This window comes from Acomys russatus, chromosome 9 (assembly GCF_903995435.1).
Source record: "Acomys russatus chromosome 9, mAcoRus1.1, whole genome shotgun sequence".
Lineage (NCBI taxonomy): Eukaryota > Metazoa > Chordata > Mammalia > Rodentia > Muridae > Acomys > Acomys russatus.
Genome location: NC_067145.1, coordinates 48,792,068 through 48,810,344, shown reverse-complemented (window position 1 = coordinate 48,810,344; position 18,277 = coordinate 48,792,068). Strand labels below are relative to the sequence as shown.

Genomic DNA, 18,277 nt, shown 5'->3' with positions numbered 1-18,277 from the left:
ATCTTCTCAGGTCATCTTCAATCTCTTTCTTCAGAGTTTTGAAATTTTTTTCATACAAGTCCTTCACTTGCTTAGTTAGGGTAACTCCTAGATATTTTATATTGCTTGTGGCTAATGTGAAGGGTGTGGTTTTCCTAATTTCTTCCTCTGCAAGCTTGTCATTTGTGTATAGGAAGGCTACAGACTTTTTTGAGTTAATTTTGTATCCAGCCAATTTGCTGAAGGTGTTTATCAGCATTAGGAGTTCTCTGGTGGAGTTTTGAGGGTCACTTATGTACACTATCATATCATCTGCAAAGAGGGATAATTTGACTTCCTCCTTTCCCATTTGGATACCCTTGATCTCCTTTTGTTGTCTTATTGCTCTAGCTAGAACTTCGAGTACTATATTGAAGAGATATGGAGAGAGTGGGCAGCCTTGCCTTGTTCCCGATTTTAGAGGAATTTCCTTGAGTATCTCACCATTTACTTTGATTTTGGCTATTGGCTTGCTGTATATAGCCTTTATTATGTTGAGGAAAGTGCCTTGTATCCCCGATCTCTCTAAAACTTTAAACATGAATGGGTGTTGAATTTTATCAAATGCTTTCTCTGCATCCAAGGAGATGATCATGTGGTTTTTTATTTTCAGTTTGTTTATATGGTGGATTACATTGATGGATTTCCGTATATTAAACCATCCCTGCATGCCTGGAATGAAGCCTACTTGGTCATGATGAATGATATCTTTGATGTGTTCCTGTATTCGTTTTGCAAGTATTTTATTTAGTATTTTTGCATCTATGTTCATAAGAGAAATTGGTCTGAAATTCTCTTTCTTTGTTGAGTCTTGTGAGGTTTAGGTATCAATGAGACTATGGCCTCATAGAATGAGTTTGGTAATTTTCCATCCATTTCTATCTTTTGGAGTAGCTTGAAGAGTATCGGTATTAGCTCGCCCTTAAAGGTCTGGTAGAATTCTGCACTGAAACATCTGGCCCTGGGCTTTTTTTGGTTGGGAGACCATCGATGATTGCTTCTGTTTCTGTAGGGGAAATGGGACTATTTAGCTTGTTTATCTGTTCTTCATTCAACTTTGGCAAGTGAACTTGATCAAGAAAATCGTCCATTTCCCTTAGATTTTCAAATTTTGTGGCGTATATGCCTTCAAAGTAGGATCTTATGATTCTTTGAATTTCTTCAGTGTCTGTTGTTATGTCTCCCTTTTCATTTCTGATTTTGTTGATTTCAATACTGTCTCTCTGCCTTTTAGTTAGTTTGGCTAACGGTCTGTCTATCTTGTTGATTTTCTCAAAGAACCAGCTTTTGGTTTTGTTGCTTCTTTGGACTGTTTTCTTAGTTTCTAATTTGTTAATTTCAGCCCTGAGTTTTGATTATTTCCAGGCGTCTACTCCTCTTGGGTGTTTCTGCTTCTTTTTTTTCTAGGGCTTCCAGTTGTGTTGTTAAGATGCTTATGTGCGATGTTTCCAATTTCTTTTTAAAGGCACTTAGTGCTATGAATTTTCCTCTTAGCACTGCTTTCAATGTATCCCACAAATTTGGGTATGTTGTTTCTTCATTTTCATTGAATTTCAGAAACTCCTTGATTTCTTTCTTTATTTCTTCCCTGACCCAGGTGTCATTTAGCAGAGAGTTGTTTAGTTTCCACGTACGTGTAGGCTTTTTGTTATTTCTGTTGTTGTTGAATTGCAGCCTAAGAGCATGGTGATCTGATAGGATACAAGGTATTATTTCAATCCTCTTGTATCTATTGAGGCTTGCTTTGTGACCTACGATGTGATCAATTTTGGAGAAGGTTCCATGGGGTGCAGAGAAGAAGGTGTATTCTTTCTTGTTTGGGTGAAAGGTTCTATAGATATCTGTTAGATCCATTTGACCCATGGCATTGGTTAATGATGTTATTTCTCGGCTTAGTTTCTGTTTCAATGACTTATCCTTCAGTGAGAGTGGGGTGTTGAAGTCTCCCACTATTATTGTGTGGGGATCGATGTGTGGTTTAAGCTTTTTTAGGAGATCTTTTACAAATGTGGGTGCCCTTGTATTGGGAGCATAGATGTTCAGAATTGTGATGTCATCTTGGTTGACTTTACCTTTGATAAGTATTAAGTGTCCTTCCTCATCCCTTTTGATTAATTTTGGTTGAAAGTCTATTTTGTTTGATACTAAAATGGCTACGCCTGCTTGCTTCTTGTGACCATTTGCTTGGAATATTTTTTCCAACCTTTTACCCTGAGGTAATGCCTTTCATTATGGGTGAGATGTGTTTCTTGAATGCATAAGAATGTTGGATCTTGTTTATGTACCCACTCAGTTAGTCTGTGTCTTTTTATTGGAGAATTGAGACCATTGATGTTGAGAGATATTAATGACCAGTGACTGTTAAGAGTCTTAATTTTGATGTTGTTTCCAGTCGAGCATTTGTGTAGTTGTGTTTTTGCCATGGGAGGTTATCTATTTCCTGGGTAGTTTTGGTTGTAGCTTGACCCTTTGGGATGGAGTTTTCCTTCTAGTACCTTCTGTAAAGCTGGATTTGTGGATAGGTACTGTTTGAATTTGGTTTTGTCATGGAATATTTTGTTTTCTCCAACAATGGTTATTGATAATTTTGCTGGGTAAAGTAGTCTGGCCTGGCATCTGTAGTCTCTTAGGGTTTGCAGCATCTCTGTCCAAGCCCTTCTGGCTTTTATGGTCTCTGCTGAGAAGTCGGGTGTAATTCTGATAAATTTGCCATTAAATGTTATTTGGCCCTTTTCCCTTGAAGCTTTTAATATTTTTTCTTTGTTCTGCATGTTTTGTGTTTTGATTATTATGTGGTGGGCAGTTTTTCTTTTCTGGTCAATTCTATTTGGTGTTCTGTAGGCCTCTTGTATGTTTATAGGCATTTCTTTCTTTAGATTGGGGAAATTTTCTTCTATCATTTTGTTGAGAATAGTTTCGGGGCCCTGGAGTCTGATGTCTTCTTTTTCTTCAATGCCTATTACCCTCAGATATCTTCTTTTCATGGTGTCCTTAATTTCTTGGATGTTTTGTGTCAGGAGTTTTCCAGATTTGGCATTTTCTTTAATGGTTGATTCAATATCTGTGATTGTATCTTCTAGCCCTGAGATTCGTTCTTCCATCTCTTGGATTCTGTTAGAAATCTCACCTCTGTGTTGCTCGCCTTCTTCTCTGAGGTCTCACGTTCTCGTTTTTCTTCTGTCTGTGTGTTTATCATTGAATCTATTTTCATTTTCAGATCTTGAACTGATTTTTTGATTTTTTTCATCTGATTTTTTGTATATCCCTGAGTTTCTTCCATTGCCTCTTTATAGGTCTTCAGAGCTTGAACCGTTTTATTTACTTCTTTCATCTGGTTGTTTGCATTTTCCTGCAATTTTTCCAGTTCCACTCTATGTGCTTCTTTTATGTCTCTCACCTGTTTGTCTGCGTCTTCCTGCATTTGATTACGAATTTTGTTTGTTTCCTCCATTATCATCCTCATTACTAAGGATTTGAGGTCATTTTCTTGTATTTCCATTGTATTTGAGTTCTCTGGGTTGTTTTCTTTGGGATAGCTGGAAACTGGAGACGCCATGTTGTTTTGGGGTTTTTTGCGTATGCTTTTTCGTTGTCCTTTAGACATCTTACCGTCTTTGTTTTTATTGGGTAGCTTCCAGAGTTGGATGGAGGGTGTCTGACGATAGATTCACTTGTTTCTCACGATTTCCCTAGGCTGGGAGCTCAAAGCTTCACTGTGTGGATGTTAGGAGGTTAGCCTTGTTGTTCTGGTCTCTCACAGCCAGTGATCTTCAGCCTCCCTGTGCTGTGGATCCTGCAATTGTTCTGGGTCTCTGAATGAGTGTTGGGTCAGGCCAAGGTATCCACAGCCTTCTGTGTTCCCTGCCAAGTCCAGCCAGGAACACTGGGCCCGAACCACGGGCTGAATTCAGCTAGATTCTCAGGGCCTAAACCGTCTGCCAAGCTCAGTTAGGGATTCTGGGCCCAAAATGCACACAGGGTCCAGCCAGAATTTTTGGGCTGGGACTACGCACCAAGCTCCACTAGGGCCTTTTGGCCCAAAGTGCGTGCTGTGGTCAGTTATTGACTCAGGGCCCGAACTGACCACCAATCTTAGCCAGGAATTCTGGATTCAAACTGCACACTATGTGCAACCAGAGTTTTAGAGCTGGTGGAACCGAGCGCTCTGTCCAGCCTGCGCCACAGCAGGAGAGCTGCGGCTGCTCTGAGTTAGCGCCAGTGTTGGAACCAAGTGCTCCGCCCAGACTGTGTCACTGCAGGGGAGCTGCCGCTGAGCTGAGGTGGTGCCTAGGGTGGAACTGAGTGCTCAGCCAAGCCTGCGCCACAGCAGGAGAACTGCGGCTGCTCTGAGTTAGCTCCTGTGTTGGAACCAAGTGCTCCGCCCAGACTGTGTCACCGCATGGGAGCTGCCGCTGAGCTGAGGTGCTGCCTAGTGTGGAGCTGCATGCTCAACTAAGCCTGCGCCACAGCAGGGGAGCTGTGGCCAAAGCTGAGTTAGTGCCTCGGGCAGAATTGCTTGCTGGGCTGGGCCAGTACCCGGGACTCTGGGGCCGAACTGTCCGCCGAGTCTAGTCTGGGTCCGAAGGCTCCACGCGACCCAAATCCTGCCCCAAGTCCCCTCTTCCGCAGCAACTCCCACCAGCCACCACACCAATCGCCTCCACCGGAAGGCTATGACCTGCAAACCTCAGCCACCACTGCTGGTGCTGCTGGTGCTGCTGCCTCTGCCGCTGCCGCTCCGATCAGAGAAAATGCACACTCCTCCCGTGTGCAGGGGCATGCAGGTCCTCCGCACCCTGGTCCCTCCGAACCGTGGAGCACTCCTGCTGCCGTGATGTTCGGCCCTCGGTGTTCCTGGCTCAGAAATCTTGGACCTCTTCTGATGGCTAAATCCCCGCTTCCTCTCCTCGACCCTACAGATTTTAAAGTAAACCTTGGAGGATACTAAAGGGTTAACGATGCAAAGGACACTCACAACAATGTCCTCATGCATCTGTGTGATTATGGCTCCTTGAGTAGCTGTTGTATCTGATTAAAAGATGGGGGTTTTAACTATGTATTTTCTTCACACAGGCTTGTTTCTCTGCTGGGCAGTTGGTGGAGATATTTCTACAGAACCATACTACTCCATTCATCTCTAAGGAGGACTTTAAGGTGCTAAGCCCAGGAATCATCCAGCAACAGCTTAGCTGTTCTTGCCAAATGCCCAAGGACCAGCAAGCAAAGCCCCTACCCACCACTCTGGAGAGTAAGTCTGAGTTCCTCACCCATGTGCGCAATGCATGTAGTAATAGCAGAAAACGTAGAATGCTGTGCGACAGGAGCTATCCTAAGCATTATACGCTTTCCAAATATTACCAATTATTTCATTCTCCATATAGTGAGCATGGATGCTTGCTTTCATTCCCATGTTTGGAAATGAATAAGCACAGCCATGGTTATGTTAAGCCACGGGCTAAGAGTTACACACTTGTTAACATGATGACATTGGAAGCCAAGCCCACGAGCCAGTACTAGAGTCCCTGTTTCTGCTGGTTCTGGTGCTTTTCAGTGAATTTTTATTGTTACTTTTGAGGTGGAGTTTTGTTCTGTATCTCAGGTGAGCCTTGAACTTGTGATCCTTATACTTTGTTTTCCAAGTGCTGGGATTAGGGAGGTGTGTGAACATATGGAATGATTTTTAAATAATATTTGATATTTTGTATATAATTTATGTAAATAGGTTCTGTTCATCATATTTGACCAAACCATAAAACAACTTAAAATTCTTTTTTTTCTGTTTTTTTTTTCTCAAGACAGAGTTTCTCTGTGTAGTTTTGGGTGTCCTGGACTCACTTTGTAAACCAGGCTGGCCTTACAGAGATCTGCCTGTTGTTGTCTCCCAGAGTTCTGGGATTATAGGAATGTGACACAATGCCTAGGTGCAACTAAAATTCTATGATTAAGGGGTCTGGAGAAGAATCAATCAGTAAAGTGCTAAGTAGGCAAGCAAGGAGACCTGAACTGGGTCTAGCACCCATGCAAAAATACCAAGTGTAGTGGCATGTGCCTGCAACCACAATTCTGGGGAAGCAGAGACAGGAGGATCCCACGGATGCAATCTAGGCAGACTGATGAGTTCGATGTTCAGTGAGAGACCCTGTTTAAAAAAATGACAGAGAAATCGAGGAAGGCATCCTGTGTTGATCCTAGCCTTCACATTTTTGAATGTACACACGCACACGCATGCGCACGCGCGCACACACACACACACACACACACACACACACACACACACACACACCAGAGTTCAGAAGTGACATAGTAAAAGAAAAAACATTGATATTGGGGTCAGAAATGTATATCTATCTGAGATACATCCTTCATTCTCGGGCACTGTGTGATCTTGAGAATTTTCTAGTTCTTGGGGCTGGCTGTTTTCAGTTCAGTATGAAGTGGGTGATACTGTACAGTGTTTTCAGTAATCCACACACCCTGAAACATCTTCAACATGAGGACATAATGGGGCAAATGAAGGTACATGGGCTGGTCTGTGTTGGAAGTGCTCATTCTAGAGGGATGACAGTCTTCTGGGAATGGTAGTGGCTCTAGAAAGTGAAGGGATCAATCATTACCCTCTCCTGGATCCCATTGAGTTACTGTAGCAGACAAGCCTTCTCACTGAGTTTTATAGAGGACCTATAAGTTGGATTAAGAGTACAAAAACATGGGTAGTACACCAACGGTCTATATACTTATGACCCTTGTCTCCCTAGAATGGTGGCCTAAAAATAGTCATGACATAGTAAAGATATGCAACCTAAAGCATTACCGTTAAACTGGTGATCATACATATTACATATATGAACATATGCGAATATACATATTTTGGGCTATATACTTGGTTTCTGTGATAGACTATATGCCTACCAATAAAAAGTTGAATTATCCATCTACTAATCACTAAGTGGCAATTGATTCTTGAGCAAGTAGCTCATTTGAAGGTTTAATGTGAACAGAAGCATGTTATGCCTACTTGGAGGAAAGAAAGACTTCATTAAAGTGAGGAGCCAAGAAACTCAACATGTATGCTCAGTACACACAAATGATGAGGACAGAAGTGTGGTACCTCTGAGAACCCATGAGTATGTTCATACTCCCACCACCTGTTCTGGTGCCTGGTGCATCCAAGCCCCTTATAGAAAAGCTGATTGAACTTAAGATCTACAGAAAACAATGATGAATGGTTTATCCTCATTTTTATATAAACTTCTAGATTTTTCTAGGGAAATCTTTAGAAATATCCCATTAAAAGTGTAACTTTCAACTTTATTCTTGGAAGGAAGCATATGACCACATTGAGTGCAAATTTCATACCTGCTTAAAGTAGCTGCTCAGGAAAGCCAAGGATTTAGTGTATAGTTCAGGGGCTGTTCTCATCGGAAATCTTGAGACAAAAGCTGTGGCTAAGTCATCAGACACCAGTCAATATCCCAAGTTTCTTGGCCTGGAGCTGATGGTAAATCAGCAGAATGCTTTTACAGCACATCAGAGACATTATGATTTCCAGGCCACTCAAGAAAAAAGGTAAAATCTAATTCACAGAGAACACAAAGTGTTTTTAGAAGATCCAAAGTTATGACACATCCATTTTTCTGCTGTATCACTTTTCAGCTGCCTGAAGAACAAAGCGAAGATGGGATGTGAGACATTTTCAGACTTTCACTTGTCTTACGAGTGTTTTGACATTTTATAGTCTCTTGTCGGTACTACTAAAAAATTCTGAAAACCTCCAGTTGCCCATGTTGAAATTCTAATAACTTTATGTATTTAGGTGATAACAATGGTGATCATGAATAGCATCCAGCTGGGAATGGAGGGCTATGAAAATCTTCAAAGATGTTTTCATAACCTGGGAGTCTTTGTGCTCTTAATAAATTAGAATGAAATAAAACAGCTGTGTTGGTAGGTGAACATCCCAGCCATCCTTACAGTTGTTAAAGTTAATTGCTATAAAATATGCACACCATAAAATTTATCTTCACTTTTTTCTTTAGACACAGAGGAAGGAGCCAGGGCCCTGTAAACTCTAAGCACACACTGTACCATTGGCCTGTTCTCTCAACTCCCTAATTATTTTTGTTTGTATAGTTCAGCAGTGCTCGGCATATTCACATTGCTATGAAACAGCTGAGTTTTCATATTTCCAAACTGACAAAATCAGCTCTTCATTGTTCCCTAAACCACTATGGAGAGGCCCTAAGAGGACTGACAATTTTTTTCCTCTCCTCATTACACTACCAACTCCCCCTTCCCCTGTAAAGTGAGAACTGGGAGTCAACAAAGTTCTTCTTAAAACCTCAAGCTTATTGCTCTGTGACCCCCCCTTTCATCATTAATATGACATGATGTGAAGGGTGATACTTCTAAAAAAGTGTAAGTATGATAGGAAAGAAACACTACTTTCTTTAAAATAATATTTATAATTTGTTCTTTGGCAATTTCCTACATGTATACAATGTGTCTTGATGATAGCTACCTCTAATTCTCCTTGTCCACTATAACATTCCCTAACTTCCTGATCTTTTCAACAACAACAACAACAACAACAGCAACAACAACACCTAACAGGGAATCTAATTAGTGTTCCCCTTATGCCAATGAGTGTGGAGCCATCTAGCTGAACCTGGGAAACCTAGCAGAAGCCACACCCCATGACTCCCAGTGACCAGCAGCCATCAACTACCCGTAGCTCCTCAGCTAGCAGTGGAAACTCAAGATCCTCTCTCCCAACATTCTTCTGTTATAACAAACTTAAATAAGATATTTTCTTTGAGATTACATTTAAGAGGCTATGGCAGAGGTGTGTACAGCTCTTATAGAGCCTGGGCTTGGTTCTCAGCACCCATATCAAATGGCCTACCATTGCCTACACAGACACCTACACATTGATGCACATAAATACAGACATTCATATATGTCAATGTTAAACCCAAATCATTGTAGCCAAATTAGCTAAAGCAAGCAACTAGTTAAAGCAAGCTTTAAAAAAAATTTGTGTACACGGGCCACCTCCCCCTAAGGTGGGGTTTGGATATGTCAACATTGGATGTGAGGATGACAAGGTTTTTATAGCTCTACGGTAGGGGATTTCCAAATGGTGAAATTGGTGGGCAAAATAGGCAGGATAACAAGAACAGAACATAAGTATAACAAATTAGTCACAATGATCTCCCAAAACAAAGACATGATTGCAAGGTGGTCATAACAACAGGTAGCCATAACAAGGTAGCCAGAACTACTGTTTTCATTTGTTTGTTTTGGTTTTTGAGACAAGGTTTCTCTGTGTAGCCTTGGCTGTCCTGGACTCACTTTGTAGATGAGGCTGGCCTTGAACTCACAGCGATCCACCTGCTTCTGCCTCTCAAGTGCTGGTATTAAAGGTGTGCGCCAACACTGCCCAGCCGGAACTAATTTTTTAAACCAGAGGTAGAGTTTCAAGATGATTATTTATTTTTAAAAACAAAGACATGATTGCCATTTCTGGAACAGGTAGTATAGAACCAATCCTTGAGAAACAGGTTTTATCATAAATAGGACTGAACCTAGTTTGTCTTAACTATGAGATGGCTTTTACGTCTAAGTTGGAGGGAGATTGGTTCTTCAATCACTCCCCCCTACCACCACCCCAATTCTGGAAGTGAGACCATCCATGCTAAGTGGAGAATTAAACTCTGGGTAGTACCATCTTTGTGGGCACTGGGCCAGGCAATCCCTTGCCCCCACACTGACCCTAAGGTTTATTTTTCCTATACATTTAAACATAGTATAAATTGTGACCTTTGACCTTTACAATAAGCTATTGTATTGAATTCTGTTAGCTTATAAACAGAGCTCACCCTAGGGCCTAGAGGAAAGATTTGTGATAAGCACAAGGATAGAGTTTATTGGTGGAGGATACAAAGTTCATTGAGCCTCTTTTGTGGGGCTGTGTTCTAGTCACCTCAGGATTAAGGCCTAAACGATGCTTGTGATCTTGGGGGAATTGAGGTGGAGTCTGCCTCCTAATCACTAGATTGACTGACCACTTTTCAATTGGGTATTCTAAGTGACTAGGAATAATTCCTCGTTAAGAGAACAGACCTGTGAGATTGACAATCTTGGTTTCTCCAATGCTTATTACAAGCTTTGCTTCCTACATGGATATATGTAATTAAAACTAATAACAAAGCTAAGTGTCGTGGTGTATGCCTCTGATCCCTGCACTCAGGAGGCAGAGACAGGTAGATCTCTGTGAGTTTGAAGCCAATCTGGTCTACAAAGTGAATCCAGGACAGCCAAGGCTACATAGAGAAAAACCTGTCTTAAAAAACAAACAAACAAACAAACAAACAAACAAACCAATCTTTAAAATGACAATTGGATTTAAGCACTGTAATTACTGAACTGTTTCATTTCCTCCTTGGTTTTCTATAGTGAGAGTTTTGGCTTCTTTAAAAACTTAGTTATATTATATCAATAAGTTTTTGTTTTAATCCCAAGTGTGGGATAAGAAGATGCTTCATAGGAGGTAATTATGATTTGCCTCCTGCACTGGCAGGGGTGTGATCTTTGCCAACTGCTGAAAGTTTAATTGTAGGGACTCTGATGATGGCCTGTGTTGGCTGCTGCTCCCTTCTGCTGCATCCCTCGTCTCACACTAGTTGATGCATTTGCTGTTGCCTTTGCTGCGGATGGATTCCTGGTTTGCTAGACTGTTGGATATTCTGACAACAAGATTGAACTTGCCCCAAGGAACCCAATATCCCTAATCAGCAGGAAGTAGGTTACAGAGGTCTACTCTCTCCTTTCCCTCTAATGTTTTTTTCTCTTCTACCTATTGTTGGGGGTTGGAAGGCATAGGGAAGGAATAAGTGTTTGAAAGGTTAGAGATATAAGAACCCAATAAGATAGATTAAAAATATGCTGTTCATCCAGGTTGGACACCCCACCCTCACATACAGCAACCCCCTTCCTGTGGGTACAACTGGGAAACAGGAGCAGAGGAGAGCTGATGCCTTTTCCCTGAGTTCCAGCCTCCAGCCCACGACTCTACCTACCTTTCCAAGGACGCCTACTATGCCACAGTAGCACCCAGCCTTATGGCCCATAGCTCTATCTACCTTACCTAGAAGGGCTGTGAGACTTCAGGAATATCCAAGCTCTGGCCCAGGGGGCTCTACTTGCCTTCCTGATGAGGCCCGTGGGCACCAGGAAGACCCAGCTAACACCAGGGACAATTAAATGGCTGAGGGCCAGTATAAGAGCATAATCAACATGAGCCAGCACAATATGGTGGCACCAGAACCCAGCCATCCTACTGCAATAAGCCTTGGATATGCCAACACAGCTGAAACACAAGAAAACGACCTTAAATCTACTCTTAAGAAGATGATAGAGACCTTTAAAGAGGAAATAAATAGATTTCTTAAAGAAATACAGGAAAGTATAATCAAACAGGTGAAGGAAATGAATAAAATGCTCCAAGACCTGAAAATGTAAATAAAAACAATAAAGAGAACACAAGCTGAGGGAGTCCTGGAGATGGAAAACTTAGGGGGGAGAATAGGAACTACAGATATCAGCATCACCAACAGAAAACAAGAGATGGGGGAGAGAATCTGAGGCATAGAAGATACAATTGAAGAAATGGGCACATATGTCAAAGAAAATGTTAAATATAAAAACTTCCTGACACAAAACATCCAAGAAATCAGGGATACTATAAAAAGACAGACCCCAAGAGTAATAGAAATAGAAAAAAGAGAAGATTCCCTGCTTTAAGAACCAGAACATATTTTCAAAAAATTATAGACAAAATTCTCCAATTTAAAGAAAGGAATGCCTATAGACATATAAGAAAGTTACAGAACACCAAATATATTGGACTCGAAAAGAAAATCTTACCACCACAGAATAATCAAAACACTAAATGTACAGAACAAAGAAACAATATTAAGAGCTACAAGTAACATATAAAGGAGACTTATCAGAATTATACCTGACTTCTGAACAGAGACTGTAAAAGCCAAGGGCCTGGAAAGGTGTCTTAAAGACCCTAAGAGACCACAGATCAGATGTCAGCCCAGACTACTATAGACAATAAAACTGTCAATTACCATTGATGGAGAAAACAGGATATTCCATGACAAAACCAAATTTATACAATATCTATGCACAATATCTAGACCTATAGAAGATACTAGAAAGAACTAGAAAGAAAACTCCAATCAAAAGAGGCTAACTACACCCATGAAAACACAAGAATAAATAACTCCACTGCAGCAAAATCAAAAGAACACACACACACACACACACACACACACACACACACACACACACACACTCACACTCACAATCTACCACCACAAATATCAGAATAACAGGAACCAGCAATAATTGGACATTAATCTCTCAACATCAATGGACTCAATTCCCCAGTAAAAAGACACTAGATAATAGAATGGATGTGGAAATCAGGATCCATCACTCTGCGGCATATAAGAAACATACATCAGTGACAAAGGATACATATTACTTCATTACCTCATAGTAAAGGGCAGTAACAAGGCTTTCCAAAAAACCAACCCAAGAAGCAAGCTGGAATAAACATTCTAGTACCTAATAAAAATAGATTTTTTTCAACCAAAATTAAACAAAAGAAATGGGAAGAACACATTATCCTCATCAAAAGAAAAATCCACCAAGAGGACATCACAATTCTGAACATCTATGCCTCAAATACAAGGGCCCCCACACGAGTAAAAGCAATATTACTAAAGTTTAAAACACACATCAAACTCCACACATTAATAGTGGGAGATTTCAGCACCCTACTCTCATCAGTGGACAGGTCATCCAGACAGAAACTAAACAGAAAATAATGAAACTAACAGATGTCATGAATCAAATGGACCTAAAAACAGATATCTACAGAACTTTTACCCAAACACACACACACACACACACACACACACACACACACACACACACACACACATACGCACACACCTTCTTCTCAGCACCTCATGGAACCTTATCCAAAATTGACCATATAGTCACAAAGCAGGCCTCAACCAACACATGAAAATTGAAACAACACTTTATATTTTATCAGATCACCATGGATTAAGGCTGGACATCAACAACAGAAACAACAGAAAGCCTACACACTCATGGAAACTGAACAACTCTCTACTCAACGACCACTGGATCGGGGAAGAAATAAGAAGAGAAATCAAAGACGTCCTAAAATTCAACGAAAATGAAGGCAAAACATTTCCAAACTTTTGGGACACAATGAAAGCAGTGCTAAGAGGAAAGTTCATAGCACTGGGTGCCTTCATAAAGAAATTAGGAAGATCTCATACTAGAAACTTAACTGCACACTTGAAAGTTATAGAACAAAAAAGAAGCAAATATACCTAAGAGGAGTAGATGGTAGGAAATAATCAAACTCAGGGATGAAATCAATAAATTAATTACAATAATCAACAAATTTAAAACAATACAAAGAATCAATGAAACCATGAGTTGGTTCTTTGAGAAAATGAACCATCAACCAAAGAGCATGCATGGACTGGTCCTGGGCCCTGTGCACACATATGTAGCAGATGTGCAGCTTGGTCTTCGTGTAGAATCCCCAACAACTGGAGCAGGAGCCCTTGCTGGCTCTGATGCCTGTTTTTGGCTCCTGTTCCTCTAACTGTGCTGCCTTGTCTGGCCTCAGTGAGAGAGGATGCTCCTAGTCCTGTAGTGACTTAATGTGCCAGGGAATATTGGTACCCACGGGGGACCTGGGAGAGAGGATGAGGGGTGTGTGGAGGTGGGCTGGAAAGCGGGGGGAGCTGTAATCAGGATTAAAGTGAGTAAATAAATTAATGGAGAAAAAGTATATAAAGTTTTCCATGCATATATATAATTTTTAAAAATCGTAAATGACTACTGTATTGGCTGATTTTTTAGTTGCTGTGAGAAAATTTCTGAGAAAAGCAATTTAGGGGAGGAAGGTCTGTTTTGACTCACAGATCCAGGGAACAGCCCACCACGGTGTAGCTTGAGGCATTTGCTCACATTAGGGATGACGTCAGAAGACAGGGAACTCAGTTCATTCACTCAGTCCATAGGATGGTGGTGTTTACGCTTGAGGTGGCTTTTGCCACCATGGGGAACCTCAGCTAGAAAATCACTCAGAGGGTTATCTTCTAGGTGACTCAAGATTCTGCAAGTTGGTAATCAATCCAAACCACCACATTTGCTTTGCTGATTATTAAAACAATATTTTGAGGCCTTGATAAATAAAATACATTTGGGAGTTATGAGAATTCTTGCAAGAATTTAAAATACAAACTGTTGAAATTTATATTATCAATTGCTCATATTCAGCTGGGCGTGGTGGCACATGCCTGTAATCCCAGCAGTCAGAGAGACAGAGGCAGGTGGATTCCTGTGAGTTCCAGGCCAGCCTGGTCTACAAAGTGAATCCAGGACAGCAAAGGCTATACAGAGAAACCCTGTCTCAAAAACAAACTGCAGGCTTTGAACTTTTCAAACCTACTTTATTTGGGGATCTTTAATGCTTATACCTCCACTCCAACCCACCTACCTTAGATAGGAGAGAAAAGAGGTTAATAGAAACAGGACAATTAGACCTTTTAAAACTCTGTTTCTAGGAGGCATTCCACTGGCATAGTCAGCAGGATTTCAGCAGACCCTTTAAATAGCAAACCAGCAATTCAGCAAAGGTGACTGCAACCGCAGCAGCTGGAACCTCAGAGTGCTCTGGAGCCTTTCTCTCTAGGAGTGTCTTGAAGTGGAGTGATGATCAGCCAAACTATAAGGAATGATGCCAAGACAAAAAAGCCTCTTGTTTTGGGCTCATATTATACGTTTGTCAGTTTGTCAAAGTCCATGCCCTGCAAGAGCGAGTTCCTCTTCTAGTGGACAAACAGCACCCGTTCTCTCACAAGTCCGTTTGTAGTTGAAAAACGCTGTAAACTATCATACAAGTCTGTTTCATATCTCACACTTGGGATCAAAACAAAAACATGTTTACATCTACAACAATAACAACAACAACAAAACAAACAACCCTCCCCTCAAAACAAATTGTTCATATTCGTGGGTCAATTTCCACCTATAAAGCCATTCATTTTGGTTATTGAGACTGTCACTCCGTTTGAAAGCTTTTAGAAGGAAGTTATTCTGAAGTGTGTGCTCAGCCTGATCCTGAGCACTGGTCTACAGTGAAGCCACGCCCCATACTTCCCTCGGCACAACTTTCTTGCCTTTGAAGTGTTTAAAGTGTCATTAGATGGAATCAGCACTAGTGTTTCAACAACGACAGTGCTGCACTAAGCAATAGGAGATGTGCCTTTCTCTATGGATGGTAGGTAAAGTAGATATTTGCTTACCACAGTGATTTTAAATAAAGCAAAAGGGTTGTTTCAAAGCCCTAGTTGGTCAAAAACTTTCCCTGGGTGCCTTCTAAAGAGCAGAAATTTCTCCCCCACTGTTCTAGAAGCCAAGAAGCCCAAGATCAATGTATTGATAGATTGTATGTTTGATGGTGGTGGTAATGGGGTGTGCTTTCTGGTTCATACAATTTAACAAGCTCACTGTCTCCCCCTGCTGGAGGTTTCTTATAAGGTACTTACCTCATTCACTGGGACAGAGCCCCAATGACCTAATGACCTCCCAAAGTCCTCAGCTTCTGAATACTGTCACCTTGGGGACTGAGTTCTGGGGAAGAGAGCTAACAAACATCCAGATAATAGCAAGTTATAGAAGACCGCAGCAATTCACTCTTTGCCTTAAAAATAAAAATAATCCTTTATTCCATATAAAACCATTGTGTGTCCCCATAGGAGAGTGAAGCTGGCATTTCTGCTAGCTGAGGCATGAGTGGAGAGCAATGCACACTGACAGCCTTTGCCATCTCCTTTGACTAGAATACGGCTACAGCACAGTGGCTGTGACACTCCTGACTTTGGGCTCCATGCTTGGGACGGCGTTGGTCCTTTTCCACAGCTGTGAGGAGAGCTACAATCTTATTTTACAGCTGTTCGTGGGCTTGGCTGTGGGGACACTCTCTGGGGATGCCCTGCTCCACCTCATCCCGCAGGTAATCTTGCAGTTTTCATTTCAGAAGGGCTGTGCCTGATTTTTCTTTCCATTCAGCAACTTGGGATATTTAGGTGAAGTTTTTGATGTGGGCATCAGTTAAAAAAAAAAAAAAAAAAAAAAATACAATGGCTGATGTGTCCATTGGAAAGAACACCACTTGCCCTGGGGGTATCACTGCACCTGTGGAAGAGAAGAGAGAGAACAAAGCAGACATTGGGTTCATCCCGATTGCTAAGAGGCAAATCTCACAGGACACGCACACACGCGCGTGTACGCGCACACACACATGTGTGGGTACACACATGTCTGTGAGAGTGATGCTGGCTTTCTCAGCCACTCCCCTCTGGTCTCACACATCAGACCCATTCCCCTCTGTTCTTCCCTAAAGTTTGTTTCTTCTCAGGTTTCTTGACAATTGGATTTTTTTTTTTTTTTTTTTTTTTGCTTAGTTTCTGCCAATGGGAAGTACCAACGGAAATTCAGGGCAGAAGGAAGCGGGTCAATAGCATTTGTTTTGGCTTGCTCCTGACTCTGTCTCTGGCACCTGCTCCAAAAGTAGCTGACATACTGTCAAGTTGTATCTGGAGGAGGCTCCCTCAGTAGCATCACCTCTGTTGAAACTTCAGCAATGCCATGCCCTACCTTTGCCCCTTTAGAGCTAATGGGGAAATGGATTGTTAATCTTTGGGTCCCTTGTCCCTTGACCCTGCTGGGGTCTCTGCCATAGTGTCATCATTAGGATCTTTGTCTTTGTGTTTGAACCTTCTGAAGAGACTTTGCTTTCTTACCTTAATAATGGTATTTGGATTTCTTTCCTTCGTGTGTGTGTGTGTGTGTGTGTGTGTGTGTGTGTGTGTGTGTGTACCTACATATATGAATATGCATGTATGTGTTTGAGCATGAGCATGGACACTAGATATCAACGGCAGTGTCCTTGTCAGTCACTCCTCACCTCACTGTTTGAGGTCTCTCATCAGTTTGGTTAGCCTGGGTAGCTGCTGAGTTGCAGGGATCCACCTGTCTCGGCTTCCCAGTCCTGGAGTTCAGAGACGTGCTGTGACATCCAGCTCTTCAAGTGAGTGCTAGGCATCTGAAGTTAGGCCCTTGTTTTTGTGAGGCGAGTACTTTACTAAAGGCCCCTGGATTTCTTTCCTTAAAAAGTCAGAAGCTCCAGGAACATGGCCTTTTCCGTTGCTTTCCGTTCAAGTCTTCTCAGGTTTTTTGTTTTTTTTAAATCAGAAATAAAAGGACTAAGACTTGAGATAGTAAAAGAGGTGAGGCAGAAGATACTGCAAAGGGTGTTTCTATTTGCTCTTAATAGGAATGGTGACCGTGGACTAGATTATGGCTCCTGTGAAGTGGGAGACGGCAAAGATTTCCACAAGCCCCTGGCAATTTCCTTGGGTGCACTGTTGTTGCTCCAAGGCTCACTAAGCACTTGGTATTAAAAATTGCAAAGTGAGCCTTGGAGAAACTAAGCAATCACTATTGGTTTTAAGTTTCCTCCTAATCTAATTTTCTGGAACTATTTCAAGACTCGAGGCAATGACCACAGCCTTTTTCTAGGTCACTGCAGCAGATACAGAGTTATTTGTTGCCCAGGATCCTGGGAAACATCAGGAAGCTGCTGGGTTTTTCTCCAACGAGTAGTGCACAGCTGGGGAGCAAGCCTGAACTTGGGGTGCTTAGGAAATGCTGTAGATCTTAGTGAAAAGGTTAGCTCGTGCCTGTGACATTTAGAAGGCAGGGTTAGGGCTTGATGAGAGAGATGAGGACAAGAGTTACTGGAAAAAGAAGGAAGGATCTAGTGTCAAGTGTGATGGGGAGCTAGAAAAATCAGTGGTCCTTAAATGGGATCTGCATTTTCAAAGAACTGTGATTGACTTGATACTTTCTAAATTTATTCCACTTAAAGATCTATTTTGTAACCTGAGGTCATGAGCTGTTCTTTTATTTAACTGTATGATATTATAATGCTCCTAGCTTTCTGAAATACCGAACATTTTGAGTATTAGGTGGGTATATGTTAGTGTTATTACCAAACAAGTCAGAACAAATAGACCACCATATTCTGGTTTTCAGTTTAAAGTGCACATATGTGATTACACAGGTATAC

General features: G+C 41.5%; 1 protein-coding gene across 1 annotated transcript in view; it reads left to right on the top strand.

The window, feature by feature from the left end:
* The window catches only part of Slc39a12 (solute carrier family 39 member 12), a 91,671-nt gene that overhangs the window by 30,199 nt on the left and 43,195 nt on the right, over positions 1-18,277 (top strand). The window contains exons 6-7 of the mRNA XM_051151296.1: positions 5,092-5,266; positions 15,987-16,159. Of these exons, the coding sequence (XP_051007253.1) occupies positions 5,092-5,266; positions 15,987-16,159 (348 nt within the window). The remainder of the gene's footprint in view (positions 1-5,091; positions 5,267-15,986; positions 16,160-18,277) is intronic.